The sequence below is a fragment of the Venustampulla echinocandica genome (genome assembly GCF_003357145.1).
Source record: "Venustampulla echinocandica strain BP 5553 chromosome Unknown scaffold_3, whole genome shotgun sequence".
NCBI lineage: Eukaryota > Fungi > Ascomycota > Leotiomycetes > Helotiales > Pleuroascaceae > Venustampulla > Venustampulla echinocandica.
This window is the reverse complement of record NW_022474208.1, coordinates 2,043,575-2,065,340: the sequence shown is the minus strand read 5'-3', so window position 1 is coordinate 2,065,340 and position 21,766 is coordinate 2,043,575. Positions and strand designations below refer to the sequence as shown.

At 35.7% G+C, this 21,766-nt stretch overlaps 3 protein-coding genes across 3 annotated transcripts; 2 read left to right on the top strand and 1 right to left on the bottom strand.

Moving 5' to 3' along the window:
* Positions 1 to 6,203: 6,203 nt before the first annotated feature.
* BP5553_06280 (uncharacterized protein) lies at positions 6,204 to 9,009 on the top strand (the record flags this gene model as incomplete). The annotated part of the gene is made up of 2 exons (XM_032014903.1): positions 6,204 to 6,235; positions 8,568 to 9,009. 2 exons carry the CDS (start codon positions 6,204 to 6,206, stop codon positions 9,007 to 9,009), a joined length of 474 nt encoding a protein of 157 aa, XP_031869584.1.
* Positions 9,010 to 17,729: 8,720 nt separating this feature from the next.
* Positions 17,730 to 18,089, bottom strand: BP5553_06279 (uncharacterized protein; the record flags this gene model as incomplete). Its single annotated transcript, XM_032014902.1, has 1 exon — positions 17,730 to 18,089. The coding sequence occupies one exon, from the start codon at positions 18,087 to 18,089 to the stop codon at positions 17,730 to 17,732; it is 360 nt and encodes a 119-aa protein (XP_031869583.1).
* A 1,526-nt stretch (positions 18,090 to 19,615) lies between these two features.
* BP5553_06278 (putative peptidyl-prolyl cis-trans isomerase) lies at positions 19,616 to 21,568 on the top strand (the record flags this gene model as incomplete). Its single annotated transcript, XM_032014901.1, has 3 exons — positions 19,616 to 19,673; positions 19,722 to 21,382; positions 21,431 to 21,568. The coding sequence occupies 3 exons, from the start codon at positions 19,616 to 19,618 to the stop codon at positions 21,566 to 21,568; spliced, it is 1,857 nt and encodes a 618-aa protein (XP_031869582.1).
* Between the last annotated feature and the right edge of the window lie 198 nt (positions 21,569 to 21,766).

The following is a 21,766-nucleotide window of genomic DNA, read 5'->3' as shown; positions in this document are numbered from 1 at the left end:
CGTCACGTGACCTCGTCACATGCCTCCATGGTTCTCTGTGGTAATGCAGCACATTACCCGAGCCTCAGGCCATAAGGTTGGCGTTCGTAACACTCAGTTACTTTATTTGTTATAATATTAGCTTCTATATTATAGTCGACTAAAGCTAAGACTTCGACGTTTCCGATTTTAACTCTGATCTTCGGACTCTGTACTATATAGAGCTTCTCAACTTCCTCTATCAAAGTAGATAATATTTAGATAAAGTCGTTTACTATTCTAGACTTTTACTTTTCGCTAGTTAGTAGTTCGACTTTTGTAAATAGTATTATATTCTTGAACAGGAGTTTCTGTAGTAGATCGGAATATACAATCACTTTTTGTCTTATAATACTTTTTAATTTATTGTCGAATACTTTGTCTAAAAGTTCTATAGAATCTATGTCTCTTTTCAGGATATCCAGATATTTCTCAATTTTCTGTGTTACTTTAGAGCTAAGTTTCTTGAATGTTTCTGTTTGTACTTTATCAATATCTATTTCTTCAATTACACTTTCTTCGTCAGTTACTTCTGTTCTCTCACTTTACAGCTTCTTCTACTTGCTAGTTTTTGGCAACTTTAGAGTAACTATCTTAGCTTCCTTCTTCGCACGTTCTTGTAGCACCTTTTTTGAGTTCTATTACTTCTCCTCAGCTTTATCTGCCTACTTGCTCTGTACTTCTACGATTATGACGAAGTTATTACTAATATCTTCTTCTATATCCGAGAATTCTAAATCTATAACAGATATAGAAGAGACGTTTATATTCGGCGTTCTCAGTACTTTTCTCGGAGTAGCTGCAGGTTTTATATCTTACTTGGGTATACTAGAAACTTATTTTAGAAGTTCTACTATAGTACTTACTCTTCTCCAAGTTTATTATATAGTATCCTGCCCTCGCTCGCTTTTCTGCTAAAGAACGCTCGTTTTACTATTACTTCTCCTACTATAGTAGAATAAACTATCGGGCTTCTTATAAATAAAGCTTTTTCTTTCGTCGCTTCTAAAATCAATATACTCTCTCCGGAAGTACTTACTTTCGAGGTAGTAGAAATAGTATATCAACTTTGACTTTGTTATTATAGCTGTATTTACAGCTACTGCAAGTATCTATTGCGAGTATTAGCTTACTTACTCTTCTTGCAGTAGTTCGGCTATATTGATTCTGCTAGCTAGCTTTGTTAAGTAAACAGTTACTTAATTTCCTTTACTGAGTAAGTTAAATCGAGTAGCACGCCCTTTTTCTACTATAGCTCTGTTTATTATATCTGTTTCTACTATAGCTTATACCGATAGTGCTATCGCTTTGAATATATTACTCAAATTATTTATAATTTCTTTAGACAGCTTTACTCTTAGGACAACTATAAGTATAACTAGTATATTCTCTAGTCTTAGTAGAACATTCACTTCATTTAGTTTGTCGGCTAATTCGCTGAGTTTATTTTACTTTACTTTACTGTCGGCGAACTTATATATACTTTTGTTGTTCGTGTAGATTTCTGTTACTATCTTTGTTATCTCACTAAACTTCATTGTCTTCAGCTTATTTATAGTAACTTTACTTTTCCGAATTATTTTACTTCGGATATTTTCTAGTAGTTTATTTAGAAACTATATATTTCTTATATATTCTTCTAATTCTTTCTTGTTTATTAATACTATTAAGATAGTTGTAAATTACTTAATAAATTGACGAACGTTGTTTTCATTCGTCTACTTTTTACTCTTCAGAGTTTCTAGGAACGACTGTGAATTCATCTACTAAAAACTGTTCTAATTTTTGAATTCTTTTATTAATATATTCTTTAGTATCTTCTATATTCTTTCTTTCTACTCTATTATTACTTTCATATATTATTTAATAGTAATATTATAGTATCTTAGTAGTTGTTTCAGTTTCTCTTCTTTTTTCAAATTCGTATTTTTGTACTAATTTCTATATCGTTCGAGGAATTCTATAATATTCACTTTTTCAAAGTATAGAGTTTCTAGTATTCCTAGTACTAATATCGTTACTTAGTAGACTATATTCGCTATTGTCTTTCTCGGTTCTTGTTTGTTTTCTGTATTCGGAGTAAAAGTACTTTCAGAAAACAGTCTGTTATTTTCAGATAAAAGTATAAAATCGAAAGTAAATAAACTTATTAGTCGACTACTAATTCTTGAAATTAATAAAAGTACTATAAGTAATAATACTATATATAGTTCTTATACTACTTTTATAGTAAGATCCGATATTTCTTTGTTTTTCGTTATTTTTAGTTCTTCGTCGTTTTTATTATTCTTTTTTTATTTTTCCTTTTTCTCCGGTTATATTATTTGTTTTTTCTTCGTATTTATCTACTCCTTTCGTCTTTTCATCGCTATCGTTATCTATATTCTACTAGTATCTTTATTATAGTAGTTTAAAATAAAATATATAATCTCCTCCTTTTTTACTTTCTACTTAAGTCGCCCTGAACTCCTTTCTATTATTACTGTCTATATCTCACGTCGTTTTCTATATCTCTCGTCGCTGAATCTATTGTATAATCTAGAATTATAACTAGATAATATTCTTATTTCTATATAACTTCTACTTATCTTTCGACTATGACTTACTAATTGTTATACTAGAATTCCCTGTGTCGATTACTAATATAACAGAGTAGAATATACAATCAAGTATATAGTAAACAATCAAGTGTGTCGAGTTTTAAGTAAGTAAAAATGTGTATATATAAAGAAGTATACTATCCTATAGTAGTCTAGCGCAGTGTACTTCATGTGCCCAGCCCCGGAAGAACTAAGTTCTGCAGAGCAGCTATCTTATACGTGACGAGTAGTAAGTCTGCTCTACTATACTATCAAAAAAACTATAGACGAAATAAACAAACTGTAAGTTAAATACTAAATAACAGATATTCTAAATATACAAAATAGTTTAAATATAACTGAGATCTACAGTCTCCCTTTTAACTCTGACGTACTCGTATAGAGAGAAAGTAATATAAGCCAAAATAGTAGCTGGAATAATTTATACAAGTTTATTAACGTCGATAGTGAATCTTATACAATTATACTACTACGAAGTTATACAACTTTCCGAAATATAATAGTAAAACTATACTTTATACTAACGACTAATATCGACAGTATCGAATTACTAGTTGATCTATTATTTAATCTATTATATAACCTAAGAACTGATCTACTAATCGATCTATTAGTTGATCTACTAATTAATCTATTAACTATATCTATTAAATATAATAGAGAACGACTTTGTAAATACTTAGTCGACTTAAGAACAGCTAAAGTTAAAACTATAGTAGCTGATATTACTGTTTTTCTATAAGAGAACTATTTATATACTACTTTTAAAGAAGCTGAAATCAAAAGTTTATTTGAAAAGAGAGTTTTTGAGACAGTAACTAATATATCTAAAGATGCCCGAATATTCAACTCTAAATTCGTCGACGAAGTGAAAAATAAAAGTATAAACAAAGTTTTCAATAAATCAAAGTTAGTTGTATAAGTTTATAACAACTATGAAAAATATATTATCTTTATTCAATCTCCGACTATTCAGTATATAAACTAATATATAATCTTATACTTAGTAGTTATAGTTAATACTACAGAGTTATACTTCAGGGATATTTCCTAAATTTACGTTCAGTTTACAACTCTATTTAATCGTGATTTTTATATCCGAGTACTCTATGAATTTACTCAACAACTAAGTTTTAGAAGTAATTCTGTTTTGAAAGTTGTAAAGTTACTATATAGTATACTTGAAGCTAGCAACTATTAGTTCAAGACTTACTATATTTATTATACTAAAGAACTCTCTATAGAACAGTCTATATACGACCTGTGTTTACTATATAACAATAATCTATTCGACATCGTCAGTTTTCAGACTGACGATATTCTCTTCTTTGTAGATACTACTTTTACTATTTAAGAATAACTTAAACTAGAGAAAGTAAAGTTTTTAGCTAAAGACTAAGAATAACTTACATTTACTAAAGACTTCAAGTTCAATAACGGAGTCTTATATATAGAAAATAGTACTATTACTTTCAAATAAAAGTACTAATACTAAAACTTCTAAGTAGTTAGTACTAAAAACTCTAATATAACTAATAGTAGAAATATTATACGTAAAGATCTCAATACTAAGGAACAGTATATTGCCTAATATACTAGAAGAATATATATTGCTTCTATTTACTAACTTGAAGCTATATATAATCTATTAGTTGTAATTTAGTCTAGTATTAATTTAACTGAAACAAATATCAAAGTATTTAATAAACGTATCTAATAACAAAAAGAGAATACTACTAAGAGAATTACTTTCGTTAAACTAGACAAGAACTCTTTATAACTCCTAGTATTCACAAATACTTCGTTTACTAATAATTCAGACTTCTCTTTATAGATCGGATATGTTATTATATTAGTAGACGATATAAACAAAGTTAATATACTCTATTAGTCTTCAATTAAGTATAAAAGAGTTACTAGAAATATACTAACTTCTGAAATATATACTTTAGTTTATAACTTTGATATTAATACTATAATTAAAACTACTATCGACAAAATACTTCAAATTATAATACTACTAGTTCTCTGTACTAATTCCAAGTCTTTATACGACTATTTAGTCAAGTTAAATACTGTAACGGAGTAGAATGTACAGTTAAGTGTACAGTAAACAATTAAGTGCGTCGAGCTTTAAGTAGGTAAAAATGTGTATGTATAAAGAAGTATGTTATTCTATAGTTGTTCGGCAAAGTACACTTTATATGCCCGGCCCCGGAAGAACTAAGTTCCGAAGAGTAGTTATCGTACACGTGATAGGTGGTAAGTCTACCCCACTATATACGTCCCCCCTTAGTATAGTCGGCTCCCGACTATATCACTATTTCGTCCACTTCTACTTTCTCCTCACTTTTCTCTGCAAACAATAGTTTCTCGCTTCCTGCTTTCTCGAGTTCTTTATCGCCTAATACGTCAGAGTCTAGTACTACAGCTAGTATAAGAATACTTAGTAGTTCGAGCTGTTCTTTGTAGTAATAGTACAACTTCTCTCTAAATATATACTTCTCTTCTTCCTTCACTACTGCAAACGCTTCTAGAGTTACTTTAATAGTATACTTTCTCTATTATTTAATAAATTTATAAGTTATAACTTTGTCTTTCTTTAGTAGGATATCTCTCTCTTTTACTACTACTAGCGAGCTTCATCTTCTCTTATATACAAGAGTATCTGATATTACTCTGAGCTCAGCGAGTTCTATATAAGCTAGGAACTGGTAAAGGATAGTTCTATATCGATTTGCTAACTTAGATAACGTGGCTTTGGGAGCTACGAAGTCCTAGTATACTGTCGCTAGCTCTTCTTATATCTTTCTCTCTACAACTTCCAGTGAACTTTCGTTATCCTACATTTCGACGAACTAAAGGAGTATAATATAGCGGATTTTTGTTGTAAACTTAGTAGTTCTATATAGAATTGATAGTAAAGTAATACGCACTTTTCTAAGTTAATAGAGTGTCTTCTTCTATTTTACTCCTAATAATTCCGAGTCTTCTTTGGTAAATAATTAGTCTGTAATATAGTAGACGAAACCGGAAGTCTCTTGACCCCGTTCTTTTACTCTCTCCTACTACTCTCCGAGTCTGTGCTATATCCCGGGCAAGATAAAAGTGTAGTTCTCTTCGTCTTCCTCGTCGAGGGACACAGTGCTCTAGATTATAGCTACTCTGCGTTTATTCGCTAGTAGGTCCAGAATATTCAAATCTATATAGCAAAAGTAGGTCCTGTCGCCGGGAATACTATACTTCGTGTAATATAAATAACTAACTAGTCTCTAAACTCGGTCAAGTTGCAAAGCTGTATATAATATGTAGTATACTGGGTCTTGGTATATTAGTTGCTGTGTTACCGAGAAAAACATATTCTAGAACTAGCTGATATTTTTACAGCTGTTGATTTCCTGCAAATAGTAGAAGTATATATTGAATTCATTATATATTTTACTTCTAAGTAGTAAAGTGAATTATTATCTAAATAGGTTATATATAACTGACTTTTCCGTTTACTATCGTAGTAAAATTGTCGTATTCTAAATATTCAAAATTTCTTCTTAGTCGAATTAGAAACTTCTTAGCGTATAGTTATATATGAACTTATATAACTTAAAGTTATCTGACAAGTAAGTAGGTCTGTTAGCGATATGAAACTATTAGAAAGTCTTTTCTTCTATTTTCAGTTTGCCGATCTCTAAGCGTTTTTCGTAAAGTGTACGAAGTCGTATTACTAGATCTACGTCCTTGAGTCGTTTAGTGTAGAGCTTTATATAGCTGGCTATTATACAGCTGTGGCGGTAGTACACTCTCTTATACGACACTATCTTGCTTAGAAGTTTTATACTAATTCCGGGTTTCATTAGACGTTTACTGACTACTATCGTTTACTAGCTGGAAAGTATATCTTTACTATAGCTGTATTTCTAGTCCCTGGGCGCCCTAGTACTGTCGTTATCTTCGTCGTCGGCTATAATCCCAGTAATATCTTCCAACTCCCCCCTTAGTTGTCTTAGCTCCTCTTTATCTATTTTATCCTCCTCGAAGTCGATAGTATATGTCGCAGAAATACTCAGCTTAGCCGAGTGTCTATATACGTGGCTTTCAATTTCCTTTACTAAGTAGGTTAAATCAACGTTACTGCTTTCGGCTACGAGTAAAACTCCGCCAGTTGTTCTGTTACTACTCGTTTCCTCTAGTACTTCTTCGTTTATATCTTCCCTCTTTTCTACGAAACTTTACTTGTTAATTCGCAAACCTAACTCTTTCAGCTTTAGTCGTGATATAACTGCTACTTCCTCGGAGCTACTTTTTCTAGCTATAGCTAAATTTCCTGTTAAAACTTCTTTTTTGTTAGAAACTCCTCGTCGTAAACAGCTTAGTCTGTTTACTACTACAATATTGATATATAAAATAACTTCGTCGAAATTCATAATATTAGCTAGTTATTTATATTCTGTAATAAAGTTAATACTATAACTAGAGTTCTCGATCTATTATTTTACTTTGTTGTTTGACTAGTTCTTTCTTGTTATATTAGACGTTTCTACTAAGTAGTTTCGATAAGTACTATTTTCTCGGATTACTATATGAACTTCGTTCTACTTTTCTACGAACTAGATTTCCGATATATAGAGCTAGTATATTCCGTTTCTTTCTATATATCTGAAGACTTCTTCGATAAACTCCCTAGATTTACTGTAGTAACTTATTATCTGTTTTAGTATTTGTATTTCAGCTTAATATCTGTCTAGTACTAGAATATTATCTAAGAATAACTTAACTTCTTCTACATTTATAAATCTCTAGCTACTTGTTAGTATAACTTCCTCCGCTGTTCCCGACATCTGCACATCTCTGCTCGAATTCTCTATTATACACGAGAGTATATGTGATTTTAACTAGTATTGAAAGGTGAGATCTGTATATATATATATATAATAACATTTCTTAGAAGTACTCTTCTTTGAATATTAAATAAACGAAAGTTTGTAAAAGTAAGTGGGTATATCTTTTTTTATATTCGCAAATAAACTACTATTCTCCTAGTAATATTATATGAAATAAACTATTTATTTAATTACTAGCTTATTTGTTTATTTGTTTTATTATTTACTCGCAAAGTAATATAAACAAAGGCACTATTCTACTAACAATAGCAATTCATTTATTATTGTTAGAAATCAAATAATAGAACTTTGAACTTACTTGTTATTGAAAAGATCGTTTACTATTACTATAAACCGAACAATAAAGCTAGAATAGTCGCTTTTCGAGACTATAAAATATAAATACTTCAGTTCTCTTTATTCTTCTCTCTTTTCTTTTCTTTTTCTTTTCTATTATAGTTACTTTTATAACTTCTATAAATATTTATATTATATTTACACTCTCTTTCTATTTTTCCTGCAGCTAACTACTTTGACATCTGCTGAATCTAGCTATATAACTCACACTCTTTTATATATCGCACTTATTCTTACTACTACTATATTTCATTATTATAGTACTCTGCGTTACAGTTTACGCTATTTCCCGAGCTGAGCTACTCGACCCCGCTCCCGGCACTGTCTATATACTTAACATATATTGCGACAAAACTAACTATAACTGCTAGTTGTCCGACTATGTAGTCGGGATGTTCTAGTACAGTTTGATTAAGAGTATTATTACGTAGACAGACATATGTGATTTCCGGATATACTTTTAGTCTAACTTGTAGTTCCGGGCCCCCTGCTAGTATTATAGCGCTGCTTTCTTTAGTCCCGACAACTTCGTCGTTACTATTCGTAGCGAACTTATAAATAGTAGCGACGTTATTTTTGGCGTGTTTCTTTTCGGTAGTTAAACTATCTTAGACTACTTTAGTTACTTGTAATAGATCTTGTCTTTCTTTTTTCGTAGTAGTGAGTATTATAACAGTCTCTACTATATAAGTATAATAGCTAGAACTGTCTTTAGACTTCGCTACTGTACTTTTACTTCCGCTACTACTCCTACTTCACTTGCTGCTGCCCCTGCCTCTACTGTTACTTCCTTTACTGCTGCTACTTCTGTTCCCGCAGTTGCTCTTACTCCTGCTCTCGTAGACTTCTCTGCTGCTGTAGCTGCTACTACTACTGATCTCTCCGGCTCTGCTGTTTCTTCGCCCGCTTTGCTGTTCTTCACTCTAGGTACTTCTTCTCTAGTTCCTGCTAGTCCTGCGGCCGCTCTGCCTGCTGCTCCTGTAGCAGTTCCAGTCGCTGCCGCTACTATTCGCTCTTATACCCCCTCCCCCGATCTCTTTACTACTGCTTCTAACTCGCTAGCTGCTCTGCCTACTACTTCTGCAGCTCGTACCTGCACCTGCACCCCCTCCCCCGAGCTCCCTGCTACTGCTCCTAGCTCGCTGGCCGCCGCCTAAATCGAGGACTTTCGCGTCGCCTCAGCTATTACTATTCATAGCACTCGCCGCGTCTCTCGTCGCTTTGCTACTACTACAGTTACAGCTACTGATACTGATGTCCTTACTTCTTCTACTGTCGATTAATAATACTAAGTATTATATAGTCTTATATTTACTTTCTTTACTTTTTACAAGATATAAATAAATGAGAAACGATCTACTTTTTACAAATGAAATTATATACGTTCTACTTGTAACTAAATATGATCTTCGTACTATATTTTACAACTATATCCTCTTTCTTTTTAAATTAAATTACTTTAACTTTATTCTATCTGGAAAAAATCGAAAGAAATAAAATATAGTATATATATATAATAGAAAGTTGGAAAATATAGTGTAAAATACTTCTGCGTACGAAAAGAAGAAGTTAAGTAGTCTACTAAACTAGATATATATGTGTTCTTCGATTTCTTTTACTAAATAAGTTAAATCAAGAGTATACGCGAACTCCTCTCTTTTTTGCTCTCGTTTATTTCTCGTTTAATCTATGACGACTGCGAACTTCTGCTTCTACGGGATTTACTTTCGCTAGCACTTCTACTTCTTTATATTATCTGCTTTTGTCTATTATCTATATATAATAAGTAGTTTTAGCTTCTCATCTTCGGGCCTTTCGTCGTCCTTACTTAAAGTATACTCAATTGTCTCCTGCTCGGGCTCGGCTACTTCTTACTCGGGTTTAAAGTACTCGGTATCAGACGTTGTATCGTTCTCGCTAATCCCGCCTATTTCTACGGACTTAAGTACCCCCCCCCTTCACTTGAAAACTTTGAGTCAGCAGTTTACAAAAGTCCTTTTAAATATAGTATTGTCTAATTCTTCGAGTATATACGTTCTTTTGTCCAGAAACGTTTTCGCAACTCTGAATAGTCCTAGTTACTTATACTTCAGTTTGACTTGCGATAATATATCTTTCTTCTACAGCGTATTATAAAGTAATACAATATCCTTTCTTTTAATACTTATAATATAAATCCGCTTAGTATAGTCAAATTGTTCTTTGCTCTAAGTATATATTCGTTTCTATATTGTAGTAGTTTCTTTAAGATCGGTATCTCTGAGCTGAATTTGCCTTATTTACAGTACTAGGAAGTCTGCTGTTAACTATATATTTTCCTAGTCGAAAGTATACTAAGTAAGGATCTTCGTCTCAATTAGCAGCGTAACTTCCGACTTATACTGAAAGTAAAATAGAGAAAAGTTTGTCGTTACTTTAATAGTCACTTGATCTACTAGTAATACTATTTCGAAGTTGTCTCTTTATAGACTTAGCTTTTTATCTGTCATTTTCACTAAAACATTAACGATAAATTTATACTTTCTTTCGATTATACTATTTGCCAGCAAGTTATAAGTAGAAACTACTACTCTTTTTATCAAGTATTTTTGAACTAAGTTTATAATTAGCTTTTTATTTTCGGGCTCTCTATCGACTACTATCTTTCCAAAAACTCTATATTTACAGACTACGTTTTACTAAAAGAAGTCGGCAACAGATTTCGAATCAAGCTTTGTAAGTACTCTTACTTCTAGCTACTTTGACAGATCGTCTTTTACTATTACTAAGTACTTTTTTCTTTAGTATATCGGTATATATATAATATCTAGTGCCACTTTTGCCTAAAACACATTTATTTAAGTCGGGTACAGTAGTTCCTCTAACTTAGTGTTATCTTGCAGCTGGCAGCAGTTATATGTAGATATGTACTTCTTCGTGTCACTGTAGTACGAATCCCAGAAGTATCTCTCAGCTACTTTCTAGTATATACTTTCCTGCTCTTTGTACTTATACTTATTATATAGACTTTGTAGAATCGACTGCCTTTCTACTTCTAAATTAACTACTCTCTTTATTGGCAGTTCTTTGTTCGTTCGTCGATAGAAGACACTTCTTTATACGAAGTAATTGAGAGTTTACGTCTTAAACTCTCTGAAGTCCGACTTATGAACTTACTCTAAGTACTTGAGTGTCGATAGAAATTCGGCAATTAGAAGAGAGTCCAGGGACTACTTTTCGCTTTACAACTAACTCTCTCTCTCTACACTCGCCAGCTATACTTCTATTAGCAGATATAGTACTACTTCCACCGACTTTATTCTTGCGTCGATAAAGTCGTCGATATCCTCTTCTCGCTCTTTCCTTTTTAGTTCCTCTCCTGTCGCCGGCTTTCGAGACAAGCTGTCGGCAGTAGTGTACTTCGTACTTAGTATATACTTTACTTCAAAGTCAAAAAGACGGATCTAAGCGAGCTACTTAGTAACTAGCGCGCTAAGTAGATCGGCAGCGGACTAGTTTAGCTAGGCTACGAGTACAGCTATATCTGTCTCTAGTATAAAATACACTCTATAAAGGAAGTTCTGTACTTTCTTCAGCGTTTTGAGGACTTCTCTATATTCCCGCTTCGTAGTGTTATAATTCTGTTCGGCTAAGTTCTAGATCTTACTGTCGTACTTAGTAGAGTAGCGTTTTTCGTTCTCATCTAACTATATAAAGACTATCTCCTACTTCTTTAAACTAGTATTAATACTAAGGATAATTAAGTCTGCGTTTTTGGAAATATCGAGTCGAGTAAGTGTTAATGTAGTTGTAAGATCTAGCTTTAGTTAGTCTATTACTGTATTGTATTCTTGTATCCAAATAAATACTGTCTTTTTCTTTAATAGCCGATAGAGCGGCTTTACTTTTGTTGTAAAAGATAAGATCTAGATCTAGTAGTATATATAAATGTCTAAAAAGGCTTATATTTCCGTCTGATCGTTATATGTAGGTTAGTCTAAGATTTTAATTACTTTTTCACTGTCTAGGGATCTTCTTTCTACTATATAAACGAACTTTACAAGTTTAAGTCCTACTACTCTAAACTAGGACTTTGGCTCTATCGTTACTCTAGTTCTCTCGATATCTGTAAGAATAAGATCAAGGTTTTTAACATATTCGAGTACGAATTGCCTGATTTTAGGAACTTCTTCTTCGTCGTTGTATTTAGAGTATAGCTCTAGAACTAAGATATTGTCGATGAATATCTTCGTTTTCGCTGGGATATAGTTTTTAAAGATTATCTATTTTATTTAAATAAACTATACAACAGAATTTGTAGCTCTTTGAACTAACGTAGTATGTCGTAATAGTCTTAGTAAAGTTATAAACGCTGTAATATCTCTGTTATTCAGGTGTAAAGTAAGTTAGTTATATCCGGAAAAGAAGTTAATCAATGAAGTAATCTAGCAGCTTGTAAAATTATCCGATATTTCGTCGATATTCGGCAGCAAATTTGCGTCTTTTATTATAATTATATTATACTTTATCGTAGTATTAACTATACGATAAACTCCGCTTTTCTTCTTGACTAGGAACTACTAGTTATAGTACAGTTTGTAGTAGTATTCTAGAGTCCTAGCTTTAATCTTTTCTTCAAGTATCTCTACTATTTAGCTCTATAAGTACTTTGGTACCGGGAATCCGGGCGACTACTATGTTTCATATAGTATTGTGCGAATCTCTTATAGTAGGCACACGTCCCCACTGACTTTTCTGTACTCCGAGAAATCGAAAGTAATTACTTTTTCGCGTTTGAATAATATTTCTACTATTAGATCTCTTTTTCTCAGCTACAGCTCTTCTTCTAAAATCATCTTTTCTAGCTTCTCCGGCAGTAACTTCTCTCTTCTCTGTATATCCGAAAATTTCGGCTCAAATTACTTGTTCCACGAGTTAGGTAGTTCTACTAGGCCCCTCTTCTGAATTTCCTCTATCTTCCTAGCTTTCCAATCTAGCGCACTTCTAAGTACCGAGTTATCTAATACACTTTCTTTTACTAGGACTACTTTGTCTACTTTTCTTTTATATATACCCCAAATATTAGTAATTGGAAATAAGGAATTAGTTTGAGTAAAGCTCGTCAAGTCTGTTCTCTGTGAAAATATAATATTTACTCCTACGTTCCCGACATTTGCTGAAAAGATACGTATAAACTTAGCATCTTTTTGCGCTATATTATTCTTTCGATTTCCTCTGCTAGGCAAGTTAAATCGAGTTATACCCTCTACTTACTTTGTTTCCCTAGTACTCCCTCCTACGCTGGAACTATTTACTAGCTCGGCTCTAGCTACTTGTTTTCCGGAAAGATATCAGCTTCAGTGCGAGAGTCTGACATTCCTGCTATATATACTGTTACTTACTTCGTCTAGGTATCATTGACTATTATTGCAAACTGTTACTTGTCCTGATACAAGAAAGATAGTAGACTTATAACAATAAACAGCTAACTAAATACTATATTGTACTAGGCTTTTAAGAGTATAAAGAAGTTCTTGACAACTTCAATACTACTAATCTGTACTATAACGTTTTCATATAGTTTATCGAATCTTTTATAATCTCTAAAGTGTCTTACTATCCCCAATCTCGGGCGCGGACGAATAAGTAAACTAGTAAGTTCAGCTATTTTACTTGTTATAATATTAGCTTCTATATTATAGTCGACTAGAACTAGGACTTCGACGTTTCCGATCCTGACTCTGATCTTCGGACTCCGTACTATATAGAGCTTTTCAACTTCTTCTATCAAAGCAGATAATATTTAGACAAAGTCGTTTATTGTTCTAAACTTTTATTCCTCGCTAGCTAGAAGTTCGACTTTTGTAAACAGTACTATATTCTTGAACAGGAGTTTCTGTAGTAGATCAGAGTATACGATTACTTCTCGCTTTATAATACTTTTTAACTTATTGTCGAGTATTTTGTCTAAAAGTTCTATAAGATCTGCGTCTTTTTTCAGGATATCTAGATATTTCTCGATTTTCTACGTTATTCTAAGACTTAGTTTCTTGAGTGTTTCTGTCTACACTTTGTCGATATCTATCTCTTCAATTATACTTTCTTCGTCGGCTATCTCTACTTTCTCACTTTGCAGTTTTCTCTACTCACTAGCTTTTAGCAACTTTAGAACAGCTATTTTGGCTTCCTTCTTCGTATACTCTTGTAATACTTTCTTAGAGTTCTACTACTTCTCCTCAGCTTTGTTTGTTTACTTACTCTGTACTCCTGCTACTATAACGAACTTATTACTATCGCTTTCTTTTATATCCGAGGACTCTAAGTCTATAACTGATATAGAAGAGACGTTTATACTCGGCGTTCTCGGTACTTCCTTCGGAGTAGCTGCTAGTCTCGCGTCTTATTTAGGTATGCCGGAGACTTACTTTGGGAGTTCTACTATAGCGTCTACTCTTCTCCAAGCTTGCTGTATAATATCTTGCTCTCGCTCGCCTTTCTACTAAAGAACGCTCGCTTTATTATCACTTTTCCTACTGTAGTAGAGTAGGCTGTCGGGTCTCTTATGAGTAAAGCTCTTTCTTTCGTCGCTTCTAAAATCATCACACTCTCTCCGGAAGTGCCTGCTTTCGAAGTAGTAGAAATAGTATATCAACTTTGACTTTGCTGCTATAGCTGTATTTACAGCTGTTATAAGTATCTGCTGCGGGTGCTAGTTTGCTTACCCCCCTCGCAGCAGTTCAGTTATATTGATTCTACTAGCTAGCTCTGCTAAGTAAGTAGTTGTTTGATTTCCTCTGCTGGGCGAGTTAAATCGAGTAGTACGCCCCTTTCCTACTATAGTTCCGCCTATTATATCCGCTTCTACTATAGCTTACACCGACAGTACTATTACTTTGAATATATCACTTAGGTTATCTATAACTTCTTTGGACAGCTTTACTTTTGGGGCAACTATAGACGCAGCTAGTATATTCTCCGGTCTTGGCAGAATACTCGTTTTACTTAGTCTGTCGACTAGCTCGCTAAGTTTATCTTATTTTACTTTGCTGTCAGCGAACTCGTATATACTTTTGTTACTCGTGTAGATTTCTGTTATTGTCTTTATTATTTTACTGAATTTCACTATTTCTAGTTTATTTATAGTAACTTTGTTTTTCCGAATTACTTTGTTTCGGATATTTTCCAGCAACTTATTTAGAAATTATATATTTCTTGTATATTCTTCTAACTCTTTCTTGTTTACTAATATTATTGAGATAGTTGTAAATTGTTTGATGAATTAACGAATATCGTTTTCATTTGTCTACTTTTTACTTTTCAGAGTTTCTAGGAACGACTGTGAATTTATCTACTGAAAGTTGTCTTAATCTTTGAATTCTTCTATTAGTATATTCTCTAGTATCTCCTACACCCTCTCTTTCTATTCTGCTATCGCTTTCATATACTACTTAATAGTAATATTACAGTATCTCGGTAGTCGCTTCAGTTTCTCTTCTTCTTTCAGATTTATATCTTTGTACTAATTTCTATATTATTCGAGGAATTCTGTAATATTCACTCTTTCAAAGTATAGAGTTTCTAGTATTCCTGGCGCTAGTATCGCTACTTAGTAGACTATGTTCGTTATTGTCCTTCTCGGTTCTTGTTCGCTTTCTGTATTCGGGGCAAGAGTACTTTCGGAGAACAGTCTGTCGTTTTCAGATAAAAGTATAAGATCGAAAGTAAATAAACTCATTAGTTGACTACTGATTCTTGAAGTTAGTAAAAGTGCTATAAGTAGTAATACTATATATAGCTCTTGTATTACTCTTATAGTAAAGTCTGATATTTCTTTGTTCTTCGTTACTCTTAGTTCTTCGTCGTTTCTGTTCTTCTTTTCCTGCTCCTCCTTTTTCTCTAGTTGTATTACTTGTCTTTTCTTCGTATTTATCTGCTCCCTTTGTCTTTTCGTCGCTATCGCTGTTTATGTTCTACTAGTATCTCTATTATAGCAGCTTAAAGTAAGATATATAATCTCCCTTTTTTTTACTCTCTGCCTGAGTCGCCCCGAGCTCCTTTCTATTATCGCTGTCTGTATTTCACGTCGCTCTCTGTATCTCTCGTCGTTGAATCTGCTATATAATCTAGAATTGTAACTAGATAATGTTCTTACTTCTATACTACTTCTACTTATCTCTCGACTGCGACTTACTGATTGCTATACTAGAATTCCCTGCGTCGATTACCAATATAACGGAGTAGAATGTATAGTTAAGTGTACAGTAAGTAATTAAGTGTGTCGAGCCTTAAGTAAGTAAAAATGTGTATATGTAAAGAAGTATGCTATTCTACAGTTGTTCGGCAAAGCGCACTTCATGTAGCCGGCCCCGGAAGAACTAAGCTCCGAAGAGTAGTTATCGTACACGTGACAGGTAGTAAGTCTGCCCCACCACAGTACTACTGCTGAAAAGAGACTTATAGTCGATATTATATATTTATACTAAATATACGAACGTTGTGAAATTACAGAAGTTAAATAGATCAAAAGTAATACTAATCTAGCTGACTCTATAACTAAAAACAAACTTTCAGGAGTTCTGAAACTCTTGATCGATACGAATAAAGTCCGACTAAACGTAGTCGAATAAGTAGAACGTAATAGATTAGATAGGACTAGTATTACAGATATAAGCGATAGAGACGATAGAACAAGTAAAGTAGTAATAGCAATATAAACTGAATCTAATTAGGCAATCTATATATAAGTAAGCGGAGACGAATAGAATTGAAGTTTTAGAATAGAATTAGAAGCTTTAGATAGATTTGTACGATAGTATGCCAACTTCTAGAGTTAGTCCAGTGTTGGGAGAATAATCACGTGAGCGCGCGTGCCTAGTTAACAAGCTAGTCCCGATTAGGTGTAGAGGGGTATATCTTCTTAGGGATCTACCCCTCCTCCCTAATCTTACTCTCCTAATACATCGTCGATTAACTACACTACAGCTTACTAGCACGTACTACGTAACACACGTAGTACCGTGCTCTGGGCAGTGGGTGGACCGACAATAACTTAGTTATATTTTGTTTCTTTTAGCTTGCGAATTGATCAAAATGTTCAATTAGCAGAGAACCCTTTTTTTATACTTACAAAACGCAGGTGACTACTAACTCCTAGTCTAAACTGACTTTTATAAAATATATCCGAGATTTTATAGAAGTTTCTTAAAGAAAGAGATAACAATCTATTGCTTCTTGATAAATATACTTTACTCCTAATCAAGTATAATTACTAAGATGTTTTTAAAGAGGACACGATAGTGTATATTAAAGAAGAGAACTCAAGTTAGTACACGATATTATAATAAAACAGATTAAGATAAAGACTAGACACAAGACACTAAACGACTACTAGTAGATAGGCTAGATACCACATTGATAGCGATAACTTAGGCTAATACTATTACTACCTAGGTATATTGCTAGAAATCACTACCTGAAAAGGCTACTGCCAGTGTTACTTAAGTGTGATAGTAATCATGGGTCTGCAAACCCATGGCTTTGCTCCGAAGCCACTGACAGCTATACTCAAGGATATACTATCTGAAACCACTAGTATTTCGACCAGTTACCTGAACCCCCCATAATCCCAATATTAAAACCAACATAGCCAGCATGGAAAGATGCGATGTGGTTATCGCCACGAGAGAATTTGAAATATATGTATGTCTAACATCTTCTGATTAGCAAGCACACACTCCATATTTTGACCAACGGAATGATCGCAAACGTACAGCCATGCTCCCAACAGTTACACTACAATCACCATCCAGGTCGCTTTCTTCGTTGTAGTACAGCGTCCCACTTATTAGGTCAAAATGTGAGCGAAGTTGTTTTACTGGTGGAGGTGAGAGAAGTAGTATCAAACATACAACAGAGCGCCGCCAGGAAGTCCAACTGTAGCACCACCTACATGGCCGTCGCCGATTCTCCGCAAAGCCTCAGCCCGGACCTGCACTTTGGCGTATACCCAAAGATTGACAATGGAGCCTGCTGCACCGCAACTGTTTCTGAAGTCACCACTTGCCTTCAGGGCACTCAACTCCGTGAGTGGGGGGTCAAGGTTAGAGATTTTGGCGAAAGTCTCCAATAACTCTTTGCCGTGCTCCTGGGACGTGATAAAGTCATGAAGGTCTGTAACAGTGCTCTCTGGGACAAGGCCATTGATAGCGGTGACATTACTGCGGACAATTGCAACGGTTGGGTCTTCTGTGGTAGCCATTGTGATTGCTATATGAGAAGGGTTCGAGAAAGTAGGATTGAAGTAATTGAACGAGTGGACGATGGCCGAATATTTCTGAATCTGAGGATATCTGGTGATAAACTCATTGCACCTAGGTATATAAGTAATGGTAGCAACTTTATATCCTCTCGTCATGAAGCTAGCCCCGCATCTGTATTATTTGCTTCTTTAATTAGAACCGACAATATGCTGCCGGAGGCTGCAGAACTTTCAATAATACTCACCATGGGTCAAAGCGAGTCCTGTGTCAGCTCTCCACAACATCGCCATCACGCCCAAAAGCCACATATCTAGCGAGTATATCAAGAAGCGGATCAATAGGCGTACGCCCAACCTCTTCGCACGCAGCTGAATATTACAGATCACGGATTATCGTGACTTGCACATGGACCAGTGAGTAGTATTCGCGGCGGAAACATTGAGGCTGAGACGGCTCTAATTCAAAAGGTGTCTTGAATCAATAACTCCAATACTTATGTTCCGCTGATTTCCACAACACCAAACGAAGCTAAAATGCTCACAACCAGCTAGTCTGGCCTAATTATGATGCACGCTATGCTCTGGACAGAGCTGAAGATGAACCACAAGCGCGGATAAAGAATGTAGAGCTCCAGTCAAGGCGCTCTCCAGAAACGGAACGATTCGGCCGGTAACCATTCTCGATACTCCATATAGTGCGACATATGGAAGAATGTGGAAACCTGGATTTCGTGTACCTCATTCGACCACATAACCTTGAAAGTGTGATGTCTGCCTTACCTTGCATGTGCGATAAGACTGGCCTAGAAGCCATTTTTGGCGCATTTATGTAAGCCATGGACCCTTGGTCACATACCGAAAAGTAAATTTATATTCACATCCAAACATGATATCAATGCCAACGAGAAGTGCGCATGGGCGAGGCGAAGAAAGGCGTTACGGCTAATAAAGAGGCAAAGAAAATAAAATTATCGAAAGGGAACTGGATGGTCATGCCACGTTGCACGCAGATATTTCCGACGGCCGAAGCCACGCCATCGTTGATGGATGTTAGCATGCACAATAGACCTTTTCGAATATCTTCACAATTTCTGTAAACATCTCTGTAAAAATCTCTCGTTACCTGCCTATGCAAAGGCGTCTACGAAGTAGTTCGCCTCATCACGAGTAGCTCGCTGTCGCCATTGGACCCGATTTTCGGCCATGCGTGATGAATTGAAGTATTGAACGATGGCGTAAACTGCATATCCAAATGTTTAGTGAAAAACACCGCTTAGACAACAAGGCGATAAACCTTTCGCGAACAGCGTCGCGATGGCATTCAAGTCGAGGGCAGAGACATGATGAGTAAATAGTGGTTGGCCCGGCAACCACCAATCGAGTGCAGACTAACAAGCCTGATATCTCAGCCTTAAAAATTCGCCTCGTCTTCAGCCTTCCTCCTCGATACTTCATCTCCTCAAGAAACCTCCTCCCACAGCTCCATCTCGAGCCATTCGCCCACCATCAACATCAACGTATATAATATGGCTGAAGACGGATCAGATGCCAAGTCGAATAAAAGGAGTCGGTCAGATGATGACGGTATGTATAGCTAGATAGATATATCTAAATCTTGTGCTAATCGGGCAGATTCCTCGGATGAAGACATGGGCCCGCAGCTCCCGTCTGCTGAGGCACCGAAGAAGAAGCGCCGCAAACTCCCATACGAAAAGCTCTATATCTCTGCCCTGCCTACATCAACAAAATATTCGAAGTCCCTTATGCATCGAGAGCAGATCGCTTTCGTTACCCTGACCCCACTTACAGATTTCTTGATCACAAGCTCTGTCGATGGTGTGGTTAAATTCTGGAAGAAGGGAGCCGAGAGTATTGAGTTTGTCAAGGAATTTAGAGCTCATGCGGGAGAAATCAAGAGTGTTTCTGTCAGCTCAGATGGTAGAAGCTTTGTGACTGCTGGGGCCGACAAAAGCATCAAAATCTTCGACGTGATGACTTTCGACCTCTTGTCAATGTTGACTCAGGAATTTACGCCGAAATGTGTCTGCTGGGTTCATAGACGGGGCGCATCCTTGCCCTTACTCGCTGTGTCGGACGAGGTCAATCATACTATTCGGATATACGATGGACGTGGGGAAAACCAAGAGCCTATACATACCATTTCAGGCCTCCATCGAAGCGTTGTATCTTTGATGGCATTTAATGACGCCTACAACTGCGTCATATCTTCTGATGAGAATAGTATGATTGAGTACTGGCGACCAGACGGGGATTATGAGAAACCTGACAACGTTTTTGAATTCAAAAGCTCCACCAACCTGTTCGAATTCAAGAAGGCAAAGTCAATTCCTACTTCTCTGACCATATCGCCATCTGGCACACACTTTGCGACATATTCCTTTCCGGATCGGAGGATACGAGTTTTTGATTTCCCCACTGGAAAACTCTATAGAACCTATGATGAGTCGCTGGAGACCATCGAAGTGATGCAACAGGCCGGTACCGCTCTCCAGAAACTTGAAGATGTGGAGTTTGGGAGGCGCCTTGCCACAGAACGAGAAATTGATAGTCCAGCATTGCGCAACAGAGCTACTGTTGCATTCGACGAGACTGGGCATTTCATTCTTTATGGGTCGATGTTGGGAATAAAGGTCATAAACACCTATACAAATAGAGTTGTCAAGGTTTACGGAAGTGATGAGAATTTCCGCGCCTTGGGCCTTGCGATGTACCAAGGACAGCCCCAGAAGAAAGGCATCACCACAGTAGCTATGGCGGCGTCGAACAATCCCCTTCTCCAAGAATCCGAAGTCCGGGATCCGATTCTTTTCGCTACTGGAGTTGGAAAGGTTCGATTTTACATGTTCACAAACGATGAGAATATATCAAAATCCGAGCGAGATATTCACAATGAAAAGCCAATCAACCCGAATGCGAAAAAGGCAGTGGAGAAGAAAACCGCACAAACAGGGACTGCTGCAATCGTCCATACTAATTATGGCGACATTCACATACGTCTCTTTCCTGACGCTGCCCCCAAGGCCGTAGAGAACTTCGTGACACATTCGAAGCAAGGCTATTATAACAACACCATCTTCCACCGCATCATCAGAAAATTTATGATCCAATGCGGCGATCCTTTAGGAGATGGGACTGGTGGAGAAAGCATCTGGGGCAAGGAATTCGAAGACGAGTTCAGCACTCTGAAACATGACAAGCCATACACGGTCAGCATGGCCAACGCCGGCCCCAACACCAACGGTAGCCAATTTTTTATTACGACCGAAAAGACTGTGAGTAATCCCACCTTTGAAATAGTTCTAGTACTGACTCCATAATAGCCTTGGCTTGACAATAAACACACTATTTTCGGAAGGGCAATCCAAGGATTAGACGTGATACACAAAATCGAGAACGCTCGAGTGTACAAAGAGAAACCCGAGGAGGACATCAAAATCCTCAACATAGAGATTATGTAATCCTGAATTAAAAACTATGTTGATAGCCTTCCCCATCTCGCACATCCTTCACTCCCCAAACATCTTCGCGTCTGGCTCATCGATAGCGCAACCAGAGGACTAAGCCTCTACTCAGAGAACTTTTCGGAATCACGTTCGACTCTCTCTGCTTCAATACCCCAAGTCGCATATTTCCTTTCCGATAGCATCACTGTTGCT